The 16,325-nt window shown below is 36.2% G+C and overlaps 1 protein-coding gene across 12 annotated transcripts in view; it reads right to left on the bottom strand.

The window, feature by feature from the left end:
* Positions 1-16,325, bottom strand: part of rg (rugose) — a 179,152-nt gene that overhangs the window by 93,289 nt on the left and 69,538 nt on the right. For 10 of the 12 annotated variants that reach the window (XM_065353646.1, XM_065353652.1, XM_065353649.1 and 7 more), the window contains 7 exons: positions 16,082-16,280; positions 15,688-16,005; positions 13,115-13,241; positions 12,924-13,032; positions 12,628-12,797; positions 12,272-12,546; positions 12,039-12,175 (listed from right to left, as the gene is read on the bottom strand). In XM_065353646.1, the coding sequence (XP_065209718.1) occupies positions 12,039-12,175; positions 12,272-12,546; positions 12,628-12,797; positions 12,924-13,032; positions 13,115-13,241; positions 15,688-16,005; positions 16,082-16,280 (1,335 nt within the window). The remainder of the gene's footprint in view (positions 1-12,038; positions 12,176-12,271; positions 12,547-12,627; positions 12,798-12,923; positions 13,033-13,114; positions 13,242-15,687; positions 16,006-16,081; positions 16,281-16,325) is intronic. The other 2 variants (XM_065353655.1, XM_065353647.1) reach the window with 1 other exon arrangement.

Here is a 16,325-nt window from a genome sequence, read left to right on the forward strand (position 1 = left end):
AAACAAAATTCTGCAATTTCTATAGCACCCATCTTCAATCAACAACGTCGACATCGTATCTGAAAAAAAAATGAAAACACAAAAAACCATACGAGAAATCCGTACCTTTTTCCAAATACAGTAACCGCAACTCGACTCACGGTCTACCTCTACTATACCTTCAAAATGAGTATAATAAAAATGTCTAGTAAGAAAAGAAAAGAAAAAAAGACAAGGATGGAAAAAATATACAAGATCGTATATTTATACTACTACCAGTTCGTGGCGTTATCAGATCGTGTATTTCTCTTCTTAGATGTCGGATCTCCTCTACACGATGTCACATAACCTATGTATTATTTCTATTCTCACTAGAAATATTTCACCTCGTTCTTTTTTTTTCTTCGTTTTTTTTTTTTTATCAATACTCACCATCAGAAAAAGACAGCGAAAAAAAAAACCAACAGAACGAATACTTAGAGAGGAAAAAAAATTAAAGAAAAGCGAAAAATAATAAAATATAAAAGACGACAACAAAAACAACATCCACGCATAATATTCAACAAATTCTCCGCATACACGTATAATTATACTCGTAATCCCAATTAAAATGTGCCGTTTGATATTCACATATATTTATACGGCGAGTACGTAATGTATTTATTTATTTCTCATAATACATCCTTATCCGCGGTTAAGGATACCTTTACGTCTATGATGAGCTATCTAGAGTTTTTTTTCCTGTCATCATTTTTTTTTTTTTTTTTTTTTTTTCAAGACTTAGGGAATGTGATCTAAACAAAAGAAATTCGTTTTTACGCAGGTGTACCAATGTTATATCGTTAACGAAAAATTCGTCATCGTGCTTCTATTTTTACACGCACTTATGGGCTGCCACACGAATACCGGAATGTCTAAAAGTATATACCACCGAGACTTCTAATTCGAAAGACTACCTACCTATTCAATTTATAGACTAAACGAGTAGCAGATTGTTTCACCATGTGGAATAGCGTTTTGGTCAAAATGAGACAGAGTAGGTAGAGGATTTTTTTGGTGAGGGGGGGGGGGCTAAAAAAATGAGAAAGTATTTTGAAAAATAATACCGAGGTGAAAAGTTTTGAAAGCTTGAACATTTTAAAAATCAGTATTTTCAGTAATAATAAAAACGTTGCCCTCATTTTTTTCAATATTTTACACTTGCTACCATTGAGGGGCTCAGTACCAAAATAGATCATGATTATTTGGGGGACCTGGCAAAATTTTTTCTTGAAAAGAGAATTATTCAGAAAAATTTTGACTAAAAAATGGGAAATTTCAAAAAAATTTACTTACTAGATTTACTCAATTTTTCTTGATTTAACTTTGGTGGCTCCATTACATGGGAACAACATGATTTGGAGGAGAGGTGGAGAAGTTCTTAACAACGTGATAAGAGGTGATAGTCCGGCATATGACAATAGGAGTAATTGCACCCCTCCCCCCGCCGATCATCCGGGACAACTATCTAATTTAGGCCAAAAATGAGGGGAAAAAATCAAAATTTAACCAAATTGACCAAGAAAGCTGAAATTTGGGATATACTCTATTTTCGACATGCCAAATCGATTGGAAACGGTTTCAACCCGTTTTGAGCAGTTCTGGAGCCTCCAGCAGATTTTTGAAACTCGAAATTCCCACAAAATTCCATCAAATTAGAGTTGTAAAGCTGAAATCTATTCTAAAAACCAATTTCAATACGCTACGAAGTACTGCAGGTGAATTTCAAGTCGTATTAGAGCCTCCAGCGACTTTTTCAAAAATTACTGGAGTCTCCAGCAAGCAGAAATTTACTCTACACTCCAATTTTAACACCCTCTGAAGACGACTTCAGGTGGGTTCGAGCCATTTTAGAGCCTCCAGCGACTTTTTTGAAAATTACTGGAGCCTCCAGTAGATTTTTGAAACTTGAAATTTCCCCAACATTAATCTATCAAATGGAGTTGGCAAGCTGAAATTTACTTCGCAGACTGCATGGTGATTTCAAATGGTTTTGAAGCTTATTCCAGCTACTTTTAGGAAATTTCAATTTTCCAAAAAAAGGCCATATAACCTTTCAAAAAGTCGCTGGAGGCTCCAAAACGACTTGAAATTCATCAGCAGTCAACTACGTAGCATATTGAAATTGGTTTGCAGAATGAATTTCGACTCTCCATCTCAGTTTGATGACATTTTGGGGAAATTTCAAGTTTCAAAAATCTACTGGAGACTCCAGTTTTTCAAAAAAGTCGCTGGAGGCTCCAGAACGACTGACTTGAAATTCACCTGCAGTACTTCGTAGTGTATTGAAATTAGTTTTTAGAATACATTTCAGCTTTCTTGGTCAATTTGGTAAAATTTTGATTTTCCCCCTCATTTTTGGCCTAAATTGGATTTTCAAAAATTCACCAAAAATCGAAAAACGCACTTTAGCACTTGAAATTTTGACAGGTGATAAATTTTTACATGATCTTTCGATATGTTGAAACGCAAAATCTGCAATTTCGGCTGGCCTGTCAATCAAAATGGCCGCCATTTTGTAAGTAAGACAAACTTTTTTTTGGGAAAGTTTTCTGTAAAATGTTCCTTAGGATGTCCCCTTTAAGAAAAAAGTTGTCCCGGAGGAAGGGTGGTGCTCCCTACACGAATTTTTTCGAATTTGAGAGGAAATCAAAAAATAGAAAATTAATATTATCTTCTTATAAAATTCAACAATTTCAAATCGTCGACCATCGACCTAGGCCATTATTAGATATTTATATTCCATCAAAACCCAAGACCACTGCTAGGGTTCTACTGAGCGCTTAATGTTTTGAAAAATATTTTCTTCTCAAATATTTCACATTAATTTTATCAACACATCAAAAGACGTCGTATCTGAAACGGAGGGAAACTTTTGAAATACAGCAGTGCCAATTTTTTGGTCATAATAATTTTTTTCAAAAAAACGAAAACATTTGATGATATTTTGGCTATTTTTTTCAAAGGCATTTTTTCCTAAAATAGGTTGGTTAGGAGCTGGAGCCAAAAAAAAAAACACAATTTTGTTGGTAATGCTCCCTGTTTGAAGACCCATATCTTCTCTCTAGGGAAACGACACCTCCGGAGCTAGAAAATTTTCCGGGTGATTAATAACTCAAAAATGGCTTCCATTCTGCACTGAATTAGGTCAATCCTGCGACATTTTTTTTGCGTTCAACCTTCGTACACATACGTACATATTTAACTAATGCATATATAGCTTCTTTTCTATAAGGTAAGTTAGACTCAAAATACAGCAGTTGGTCCCACCTACTCGTACGTGGGCCTAAAATATGACCACAACGATCATCGTTACCAATACGTTCAGTAATGATTGATAAGTATAAAACAAATATCCCACTAAATGAGAACAGACAAAACGTAGATCAAACCTATACCTATACGTAGATCCATCTAATACATAAATACGAACACGTGATGACGTAAAAATGAAAAAATGAATAAGAAGAGATGGGTGGTATGGCGTGGCATGGTGCAGCATGTTATACGCTCATCTTTCACTTCAGTTCGCCTGAATCTCTGAATGAAAATATAAACTTTATAGATATGTATATAGCGTACATCTACATACACATAGCCATATAGTAAATAATATATTGGTTTAAGAACACTAAACTGCGCAGCGAGGGAAAGAGAAGGAAGGACGCGAAAAAAAAGAAAAAGAAGAAGAAAAAAGGGTGACTGATGCGTGACCCCTGCCGGCTATAAGATACATAAATCATTTCGAACGAGATGAAAAACTGGTATAGGAAGAGGCGCTACAGCGTACTCATGTCAGTAATACAAGCGCACCGCTAAAAACCATCGCTTAATAATCAATTACTTATATATGTACACAACACACACACAAAAACCAGCAAGCAACGCGCAACTATACCACTAAATAAAAAAAAAACAAACAAATTAAAAATAAATAACAATTAAAATACGTATATCTGAGAGGAAAAAAAACGGCGATAATAACATCGAGCCGGTATCGGCATCGGTTTATCCGCAGCAACCGCCAGTAAAAGAATACGCGTAAGTAAGGGCGAGAGGAAAGACGAATAAACACGAATGCCTGGTTATACCTTACCTATCTATGATATGAAAATTATTTCAAATAAGTACAGCATATACTCGGCAAACTCGATCGTGATATATGGTCGGCCAGTTCTATCAGTTAGTGAAAACAATATGCGTGACTATTAAACACGATAGGTCGATTTCACGAAGGCCCACAACGCCGCTTTTACACTGGGCATGGGGATATCAAGCTTCGTTAAAAAATTTACCAGAAATTGGGGAGAAACGTTGTATTTAAGAAATGGATAGGAAGCGATTTAGGGCAAGTCAATGGAACATTAATACAAAAAAAAAGCACTCAGAAATATTTTGTATAGAATTGATCTGATTAGTGATTACAAACGATTGGTGAGTGAACAAATTGATTGATTTCTTGGTGAATCATTCGCGAACGATTTGATTAATTTGTTGGTGAATCATTCGCGAACGAATTGAATAATTTTTGGTGAATCATTCACGAACGAATTGATAACTTTTGGTGAATCATTCGCGAACGACCTGAAAAACTTGGCGAATCACTCGCGAACAAATTGAATAACTTTTGGTGAATCACTCGCGAACGAATTAAATAATTTTTGGAGAATCATTCGCGAACGAATTGAATTAGTTTAGGTGAATCATTCGCGAACGAATCGATGAATTTTTGGTGAATCATTCGCGAACGAACTGAAAATCTTGGTGAATCATTCGCGAACAAATTGAATCAATTTTGGTGAATCATTCGCGAACGAATTGAATCGATTTTGGCGAATCATTCGTGAACGAATCGATGAATTATTGGTGAATCATTTGCAAACGAATTGAATCAATTTTGGTGAATCATTCGCGAATGAATTGAATCAATTTTGGCGAATCATTCGCGAACGAATCGATGAATTTTTGGTGAATCATTCGCGAACGAACTGAAAAACTTGGTGAATCATTCGCGAACGAATTGAATTACTTTTGGTGAATCATTCGCGAACGAATCGATTAATTTTTGGCGAATCATTCGCGAACGAATCGACTCGGAAATTAATGAAATTAATCACTTCGTTGGCGAATGACTCGCTCAAAATGAATCTATTCGTACGCGAATGATTCGCCAAAAAATTAATCAATTCGGTCACGAATGATTCCCTCAAATGAATTGATAATTTCATCTCACGAATGACTCACTGAAAAATAAATCAAATTAATACGTGGTAAAATCCACAGCAGCGTAAAATTGGTCAAAAAAATTGAAAAATATTGCACAAAAAATAGAGAAAATATTACAACAATTGTGTGAAACACGAATACGTCAAAAAAAATTGTGAAAGCTTAAAAATGATTCAAAAAGTAAAAAAAATAATAATATCATGCAGATGAAGTTTGAAATCAGCCTTTATTCAAGAACAAATTTTTTCAATAGAATCGCAGGACATGCTCTGATAGAAATTAGACCGAAAATTCCATCAAATCTCTGAATGACGAATCGATGCTTTGAAAGTCTCTCTAAGTAAGCTGTACGAATACAAAACACTGAATTGCGAAAAAAGAACAACAGAGCGTCGAAAGAAAAGAAAACAGGAGGAAATGAAATTACAAGGGTAAAAGGCTAAAGGTTTGCAAATCGTGTTAAAATCGAATAAAAACAGGAAAGGGTTAAGTATTCAAAACATTCGAAAACAATAGCCCGCCAACAACATTACCAACCTCGTTCTGTCGTACGTATATTGAGGGGTGAAAATGGAATTGTTTGCAGGAAATTCATAACATACGAATGTACATTGTACGTACACACACCCGGGTCATTTAAGGACAAATGTACGCGCACATACCTTTGGTTTGAAATTCGCGTAGAATAAGAAATCTCCCAGCGTCCTCACGTGACACCGATCATCGACCACAACAGGCGATTCAAGATGAAAAAAAAATCGCTCCAAACACGCGGCTGCAACTTGTTTATTATATAGATGGTTAAATAATTGGAAATATTTCACTGGCTCAGTGAGAAGTACGCCTAAAGAGAGTAAAGTAAACATTGCCCGGAGTAGGGTGATTTTTACCATCATCGCTCGCCGCCGCCGCCTTAGTTATACACGCGTGCAATGGGCCAAAAGAGTACGGCGATGGGGCGATGGAGCGGCGCTATGCTACCTCGCTGCATGACAGTGAAATTGACCCCCGCGGTTCCCGAATGCGGTGATCATTGAATACTGATGAATGTGGTAACATACCGAGCGTTAACAGTCGGGTCCCACGTATAGTCCAACGTAATACATACATATCTATGATCGAATATGTATACTATGCTAAGCTATACGTATACTATACTAGATACACATACGTAGAATTTGTAGTTATACATCTAATAAAACGTTGATTTCGGTGGGCGAAACCAGTTGTCTAGGTCTGTCTATGTGGTAGTAAACTGGGGTAACATTGAAATCGCGGGGTAACATTGAAGGGTGCGGTTTTTCATCATATTATGCTCCATGGCGGTGGAACTATGAAGTATGGAACAATTCTGACACCGGGAATGGATAGAGTACACTTTGGCGATTATTTTTCCTATGTTATCATTTTCAACTAGAGGTTCCAACACCAGTGAAAAAGCAAGCGAAAAAAAGTGCTGTTTTTATCAATTTTAATTAACATGAAAAGCTTGGTGTCTGGAATTTTGAATTTTCAAAGAACGAGTCAAGTGACATTATAGATGTGTTGGTACATCTCCCGACTATAAATTAGCGCATTTGTTCATGTGCCAAAGTTGTTCCCTGAGGAGTAAAAAAATAATATTCAAACTGGGGTAACTTTGAAGTCTATAAAAAAATCATGAAATTTTGGTAAAATTGGACAAAAATGCATGAAAATGCTTGTAAACTTGTTAAAAACGATGTGAAAACTTGAAAAACAGCTCTGAAATCATTAAAAAATCATAAAATTTGGTCAAATTGGCCAAAATGCATGAAAAACGCCTGAAAACTAGAAAAATTCCAAATTATCATTTTGGAGCACTCTTTCATAAATTCAATTGTGAATATGGATCATTTTGTAAGTGCTTGACGCGTATAAAGTGACCAAAAAGTGAATACTCATGTTTTTGATAATTTTTGACCTTGATTGAAGCACATTTCAAGGGGTCTTCAAAGTTACCCCAAACGCTGGGTAACTTTGAAGGGCACTTCTTTTGGCTCTTGCGCTTGACAGGAAAAAGGTAGGCAACTTCTGTAACCGCCAAAACGTAGTGCTGACATAGCTTTATCAAAAGCACCACACACATTTCCCCTACCTCCGCCATTTATACCTCTAAACATAAAAAATACTGAAAAATCCTTCAATGTTACCCCAGTTTACGGTAACACAATATAGCTCTTGGCCCCCTTAATCTAACAAAATATTAGACTATTCCTTCGTATATAGATTACCTATACGCGAATCGAATAATTTTATGGGTAGGTACTTAATGTACTTAAAAGACCGGAAACTGCGAACGTACAACATTACTCGCGATTTGATCTTCATTTATTTACAACAAAATGGAAAATATTGCGAAAAAAAGTTATGCTCCTTTTATGTCGTTTTCTACGCACTTTTTGGGACCACGGACCCCCCCCCTCCAGATAATCAACATCCAGCTATCTATAGTCCGGCATATGACAATAGGAGTAATTGCATCCCCCCCCCCGATCCTCCGGGACAACTTTTTTCTTAAAGGGCACATCCCAAGGAACATTTTAAAGCAAACTTGCCCAAAGAATAGTTGGCCTTACTTACAAAATGGCGGCCATTTTGATTGGCAGGTCAGCCGAAATCGCAGATTTTGCGTTTCAACATAGGACTTGAACGAAATTTTTCAAACTTTACACAGGTAGATCGAAAGATCATGCAAAAATTTATCACCTGTCAAAATTTCAAGTGCTCAAGTGCGTTTTTCGATTTTTGGTGAATTTTTGAAAGTCCAATTTTGGCTAAAAATGAGGGGAAAAATCAAAATTTTACCAAATTGACCAAGAAAGCTGAAATTTAGGATATACCCTATTTTCGACATGCCAAATCGATTGGAACCGGTTTCAACCCGTTTTGAGTAATTCTGGAGCCTCCAGCAGATTTTTGAAACTCGAAATTCTCACAAAATTCCATCAAATTGGAGTTGTAAAGCTGAAATTTATTCTAAAAACTAATTTCAATACGCTACGAAGTACTGCAGGTGAATTTCAAGTCATTTTGGAGCCTCCAGCGACTTTTTGAAAATTCTTGAAGCCTCCAGCAGATTTTTTAAACTTTAAATTTTCAAAAAATTTCATCAAATGGAGATGGAAACCTGAAATTTACTCTACACTCCAATTTTAACACCCTCTGAAGACGACTTCAGGTGGGCTCAAGACATTTTAGAGCCTCCGGAGTCCAATATAATTTCCCTGATATGTATTTCAACACATATAATAGCAGAAGAAGAAAAGAGACTCATTGCACCCCAACCCTCCTCCCAATTAATCCACAAACTTTCAGTTTCCATAAAATCCTACCTTCTGATCAAAGTTCGGAAAATTGCAAAAAAAAATGTATTTTTACCAGAATTACACAACTTTACGCCAAAACTGCGAATAAGTCCTGCTTTTTAGATAAAATTGAAAAAAAAAAATTAAAATACATTTTTACAATGTTAAAAAAATTCTGCTTCATCGGCAAAAAATTTCGCTTTTACAAATAAAAATCAACAAGTTTTACTTTTTTTCAAAAAATTCTAAAAAATTGGTGTTTTTGCCAGAATTGCATTTCGTTTTGAGCTAAAATTACCAAAAAGTGTTTTTTTTTCACAAAGTCGCCAAAAAAGCTGTTCTTTTTTCAAAATTACCAAAAAGTGCTACTTTTTAAAGTTGTCAAAAAGTTCTAGCCATTCAGCGAGTAGTATTTTCAAACATGACAAATTTTTAAAAATTACCACATAAATTCAAAATTTCCAAAAAGCACTGTTTTTTCCAAAATTGTCAAAAAAGCTGTTTTTTTCAAAATTATCAAAACATCTTTTTTTGATCAAAATTGCCGAAAAAGTATGGTACCCACTGCTTTTTTCCAAAATTGTCAAAAAGTGCGGTTTTTTCGAAAATTGCCATAAAAAATATTTTTTGTGCCAAAATCGCTAAAAAAAAGTAGTTTTTTTTTCAAATTGCCAAAAAGTGCCGGTTTTTCTCAAAAATTACCACAAAAAGCTGATTTTTTTCAAAATTTTTAACAAGTGCTTTTTTCAAAGTAGCTAAAAAGTGCTGTTTTTCCAAAATTGTCAAAAAAAATGTTTTTTTTTTTTTTTAAAGTACCAACATTTTTTTTTAGAGTTGCCAAGAATTGCTGTTTTTACTTGCCAAAAAAAGGTTGTTTTTTTGCCACAATTGCTGAAAAAATGTAGCTTTTAGCCAGAAATTCCCAAAAAGCCATTACTCTCTTGTAAAAATTTGAAAAAAATTCTGCTTTTACGTCAAATCACCAATCAAAAAAATTCAACTTTTACACCTAAATTTCTAAAACTCTCGCCAATTTAAAGCTAGAATTTCGAAAAATGTCAGCTCCGATGCGCCTTGACGCTGCCTAAAAGTTTGACTTTTAGCCAAAATTGCCAAAAACTGCTGCTTTTTTGTGAAAGTTTGAAAAAATAAACCTACCTCTGCCAAAAATCAAAAATCTTGCCCGAATGACAAAATTACTTAAAAGTTCTGCTTTTTTTTGGCCACAATTGCAAAAAAAAAATTTCTACCAAGATTACCAAAAAGCCCAGTTTTTTTTTTGTTAGAATTACAAGAAATTTTCGCTTTTGAGCCACAGTTGACAAAAAATCCTGATTTTTTGCCAAAATTGACAAAAAATCCCGCTTTTGCAATAACATTTGAAAAAGGGCTTTCATACCAGAATTGCAAAAAAAAGTGCTCTCCAAAATTTTTGTGAAGAAAAATGGACAGGACTTATAACGCGATCGTTAAAAAGTGATTTTAGGAAAATTAAGTTCGTAGTTTCAACTTTAGGACCAGGAATCCCATCTCAAGAGGTCTTATGAAGGAAAGGAGATCCTAATAACGAGAAAAAATCACAGCCAAGAGCTTTTGCAGTGTTTCGTTGGTAGAATTTTGAGAGAAAAAACGTAGGAAAGATCGATTTCTTACATGTAGTTTGTCACAATTCGAATAAATGTGCATAAAAATTCCCAAATATCTAATCTGAAATATTTCGCACTTATAGTTCTTCGTCTTCAAACACATGTGGGGAATAGGCGTGTGTCGGTGTATTTATTAATCGCGAGTAACTAGTCGCAGGCTTGGCGCGGCCCGGGTATGGTGGATAATTACATCGATGACGGACTCACGCCTGGCGCCCGCCCGCCTGCACCTTAATGCTAATTGCTCGCGTATTTAATTTCAATAAACCTGTACCTAGCAGCGACGATTAATGTAAACATAACTTACATTAAAAGTTAAACGCCCAACGCATCGACCCGCTAGCGATTCGACTCGCATAGACATACAACAAATAGATCGCCACGCCGACTTGGTCGTGCCGCCTTTTCTTTAACAACTCGGCGAATGAATGGATAAATGAATGAATACCGAATAGATGAATGTAAGTAAGTAAACTAAGTGTAGGTAATAGATATAGCCTGGGTACATTTATGTCCATATATATATTGTAGCAAAAATATCGAGAGTCTACCAGTATGTACCTATCCTACTCGACTCGTACATGTATACCTACGAGTAACTCGTGCACAGAGCTGTGTGAAAGGTCGTCGCTTTTAGCTTTCATTAAATTCGTAATAATTCAAATTTTCCAAAAGTAAACATCATCAAATCATCTTAATTGGTATTCGCGGTCGTCTTTCGAAGATTTATAGACCGAGTTCGCTTTTACATACAAGAGAGAAAAAAAAGAGAATAAGGAGGGAAAAAAACATATCTATCTATCCGACTAAAACGTGTAACGACCAACACGGCTCACAACGTCGCACAGTTCTCTCTTATTCTGTACTTGTACGTAAACTTGTAACAATTTAAATGCATAAACACGTTATTTTGCATAATTTACCCATACAATATTCCAGTTTAACAACAACGAAAAAAAAAAAAAAAAACCACGCGCATACACGTACGTAAATAAATATCCGAATTAGAAAAAAAAAGTTGAGGAGAAAGATAGGGAGAGAGAAAAAAAATAATAAGTAAAAACTAATACGTACTTATAACGATGTAATAGTAAACCACTAAAATTATTGTCCATGAAACTAGTGATTAGCGTCAAAGTTTTACAAGAATGAATTCGTCACCGGAGGCGATTCGTTGGGTAATTGTATCCGTATAAAAAAGAATTCATTTACAATGTTAATTGCCTCCCTTTTCAATTTTTTTTCTCCCAATATTTAATCGTTTTTTACACTTTTGATGAAATTATTATGCACGTCAGTTTGTCGTAAGTAGGTACATATGTTTTTGATAATTATCAAGTGGGCAACTTGGTGGGTTGGGTAAAAATTTAACAATTCAACGCTACGGTTACAAGAACATGGAAGGTTTAAAAAATTAACATTATGCTTCTGAAAATGAACGACGAATAAATTACATCATGAATATTATGTACATCGATATCCGCACAGAAATTGTCAAAATTTTGAAACAACTACTTCCTCCAGACAGAAGAAGACTAACTTCGAGATAAGAGTGAGTTAGGGAAAAAACCACAAATATTTCTCTCAACACTTCTGTAAGACTTTCAAGCGAACTCTCACCTCAGAAACCGATTTCCGGTTCAAAGCTAAAGCAATATTTGGAATTCGAGTTCAGTATCTTCAAACCATTTTTATGATTTGTATAGACGCAGCTCACTGAGCAGTGCACACTTTCAACAACAGATTACGCAACAAACGTTCGAGTCTGCTCCAAACGAATAATCTTCATAAAAATAAAAAAATAAAATTATATTCCACTAACCTCTGTATCAATTTTCTTAAACTCGCTGTCATCTTCGTCGACTTCGAAATATAGTTCGGTAGAGGTGATGGACATGATACCAGGAGCCATAACACCGGGAGCAATCAACTTGGCTTTCGTGCTCATGTTGACAGGACCTTTGCAAATAGATAAAAATCGGTCAGAAATACGTTCGTCTGATCTGACTATAGAAAATTGCATTTCGTAATCACTAATCAGTGTTGCTAACAAACCTGCTAGATCGACGTCGATATCTCTGTCATCTGTTATCAAATCAACGTCATCTAACAAGTCGCCGGATTGGGCGGGATTTTGATGCGAAGACGCGGCCAAATGAGCGTGAAATTCATCTCGAGCTTGTAGAATGGCGTCTTGCGGGGCACCATTTTCGATCGCAACTTTCAGGGTAGCTTCGGGATGCGTTGTGCCGCGAGGATTGTGAACGAATCGTTTACGTCGTCTGGCATCGTCTTCCCACGAATCCAGTCTCCAAAATTCTTTTCTTCTGCTTCAACATAAAGCTCAGTTTGTGAATGGAGATTCTCGTAAACGTGTCTGACGATATTACAGAATCAAAAATTAGATTTACCTGGATTCTTCGTTATAGGCCCAAGCGCCGTGTTTGTGAGACAGAATATTGGTGACTTTGTCCAATAATCTGTTGGCTATGACGTTATCGCGTCGTCTAGCAGCTGTGATTAGATGATCGCACATTCTTTCTTCGTCTCTACGATCAGACATGGTAGATGCGCACTGGCCCTGTTCGAAGTAAAACAAAACTTATACACAATGGCCAAAGACACTTCAAAAGGAAATCTTGAGCAGTTTGTCAAAAGATGATCAAAATGACGAATGAAGTGAATTGAAATTGCAAATGATGCTTACTTCAAAATCGGCGTGTTTTAATACATCGTCAGCTCGCATTCGATTCAGAATAAATTCGGCTTCGTTGGCCACACGAACTATGTGATCTTTCATGGCATGCGATAATAATCTGAAAAATGAAAACAAAATGATTAAAATTTTAGAAATCGAACAAAAAAGTACACGAGTGTTTGAAAAAACAATCAGCTAACCTTCCTTCGTTGATTAATTCGATGAAAGCTAAACCAGCGTGTTTTTGTAACGAATTTTGCCATTCTTGAGAACACAACAACATGACAAGTTCGACCACAGATTGACTATTTTTGAAAGTGGACAAGCCTATAGAATCGGTAGAAAAATAAATTAACAACACGAATGAACGTTTCTAGTATCGATAGTCAAATTATTCCCCTCTCTCCCTCTTTCCCTGATACAAATTGATTTGAGCAGATCTAATCATAGATCAGACTTGATCCAATCAAGTCAGAGCTTTGATTGGATTAGATCGGTTCAGACCTCATCGAATCCGTTCTTTTCCCTTCTGGGTACTTGAAACTGAAGCAAATTTCACAACTAACTTTTCAATTTTTTAGAGTCAAGGTGAAAAGATTGGATCCGATCAGAGGAGAAAATGAACCCGATCAGAACACATCTAATTTCATAGTGGTATGTGCTCATCTCAACAGGTCAAATCATAACATCTACTCAATGGAAAGCGATCAAATCTGATTGAAATCTGAGTAAATCAGATAACACTTTTTCAACTTCTAGTTTGATCTGATTTCTGAACAGATCGGAATCTGCTTATATTCCGGCATATGACAATAGGAGTAATTGCACCTCCCCCCCCCTCCGATCCTCCGGGACAACATTTTTCTTAAAGGGGACATCCTAAGGAACATTTTAAAGCAAACTTGCCCAAAGAATAGTTGGCCTTACTTACAAAATAGCGGCCATTTTGATTGACAGGTCAGCAGAAATCGCAGATTTTGCGTTTTAACATAGGATTCGCACGAACTATTTCAAACTTTACAAAGCTAGATCGAAAGATCACGCAAAAATTTATCACCTGTCAAAATTTCAAGTGCTAAAGTGGGTTTTTTGATTTTTGGCGAATTTTTGAAAATTGAATTTAGGCCAAAAATGAGGGAAAAAATCAAAATTTTACCAAATTGACCGAGAAAGCTAAAATTTGGGATATAACCTACTTGCGACATGCCAAATTGATTGGAAACGGTTTCAACCCGTTTTTAGCAGTTCTGGAGCCTCCAGCAGATTTTTGAATCTCGAAATTCCCACAAAATTCCATCAAATTGGAGTTGTAAAGCTAAAATTTATTCAAAAAACCAATTTCAATACGCTACGAAGTGCTGCAGGTGAATTTCAAGTCGTTTTGGATCCTCCAGCGACTTTTTGAAAATTCCTGAAGCCTCCGGCAGATTTTTGAAACTTTAAATTTTCACAAAATTTCATCAATTAATGGAGATGAAAAGCTGAAAGTTACTCTACACTCCAATTTTAACACACTCTGAAAACGACTTCTGGTGGATTTCAAGACATTTTAGAGCCTCCAACGACTTTTTTCAAAATTACTGGAGCCTCCAGTAGATTTTTAAAACTTGAAATTTCCCCAAAATTTCAAAGTAAATTTCAACTTGCCAACAACATTTGATAAATTAATGTTGGGGAAATTTCAAGTTTCAAAAATCTACTGGAGGCTCCAGTAATTTTCAAGAAAAGTCGCTGGAGGATCTAAAATGGCTCAAACTCACCTGAAGTCGCCTTCAGAAGGTGTTAAAATTGGAGTGTAGAGTAAATTTCAGATTTCCACCTCATTTGATGAAATTTTGTGAAAATTTCAAGTTTCAAAAATCGGCTGGAGGCTCCAGTAATTTTCAAAAAAGTCGCTGGAGGCTCTAAAATGACTTGAACACACCTGAAGTCGTCTTCAGAGTGTGTTAAAATTAGTTTGCAGAATAGATTTCGACTCTCTATCTCAGTTTGATGAAATTTCGTGAAAATTTAAAGTTTCAAAAATCTGCTGGAGGCTTCAAGAATTTCCAAAAAGTCGCTGGAGGATCCAAAACGACTTGAAATTCACGTGCAGTACTTCGTAGCGTATTGAAATTAGTTTTTAGAATAAATTTTAGCTTTACAACTCCAATTTGATGGAATTTTGAGTTTCAAAAATCTGCTGGAAGCTCCAGAACTACTCAAAATGTGTTTAAACCGTTTCCAATCGATTTGGCATGTCGAAAATAGGGTATAACACAAATTTTAGCTTTCTTGGTCAATTTGGTAAAATTTTGATTTTTCCCTCATTTTTGGCCTGAATTCGATTTTAAAAAATTCACCAAAAATTGAAAAACCCACTTCAGCACTTGAAATTTTGACAGGTGATAAATTTTTGCGTGATCTTCCGATCTACCTTTGTAAAGTTTGAAAAAGTTCGTGCAAATCCTATGTTAAAACGCAATACTGCGATTTCAGCTGATCTGTCAATCAAAATGGCCGCTATTTTGTAAGTAAGGCCAACTTTTTTTTTGGCAAGTTTGCTTTAAAATGTTCCTTAGGATGTCCCCTTTAAGAAAAAAGTTGTCCCAGAGGATCGGCGGGGGGGGGGTGTGCAATTACTCCCACTGTCATAAGCCGGACTATTAGATCTGGTCAAATAAAATCTGACCCAGATAATGTTCAGATCCGTTCTGATTCAAACATTTCCTTCTGAAAGGATGACGAATACCCTTTAAAATTGTACATTTATTGGCACTCTCCGGTAACTCACCTTTACCTTCGATGAGCAATTCTTGTCCATGAGATCCGATCAACGTCTTTGACAAAAATCCGGCAAAATCGACCATGATTTCTTTCAACAACGGACACACTGATCCCAAAGCAGTCTCGAGTTTCTGCGTTAAAGACGCTTCACGACTAGGAGCGGACGCCGGCAACGTCATATTTTTCATTGGTAACTCTTCGGCGAGCGTTTGCGGTACTTGCGTCATTAACGGAGGTCCTTCCGCAGGGGCCAATTTCACGACCGAAATCTCACCCCGAATTTTTTCGCCTCTTTGTTGATCAACATTACTGGGGCCACCTGCTTCTGAAAAAACCAAATAATCGCGCAAAATTTTACGATCGAGTAAAATACGTTGATAAAATATGTACTAACTCCTTACCATTCATATGAGCGACAGAGGAGGAATTAATTCTGGAATCATCGTCGTCGTTGAGATTGACCTCGGTCCACGATTCGTCGGCCATTGCATTCGGCGATGGTGATGGTTTGTTGGCCTCTGTATCGTTAGCCACGTTACTCTCTACATCGCTGACTGGTTGCGAGCTCGAAGGCGAGGTGATTTCATCGGAACAGCAACTCTGCAAAAATCACATTTCCATTATTTTCGAATTTTTTCCACCCAT

The sequence above is a fragment of the Planococcus citri genome, chromosome 2, assembly GCF_950023065.1.
Source record: "Planococcus citri chromosome 2, ihPlaCitr1.1, whole genome shotgun sequence".
Lineage (NCBI taxonomy): Eukaryota > Metazoa > Arthropoda > Insecta > Hemiptera > Pseudococcidae > Planococcus > Planococcus citri.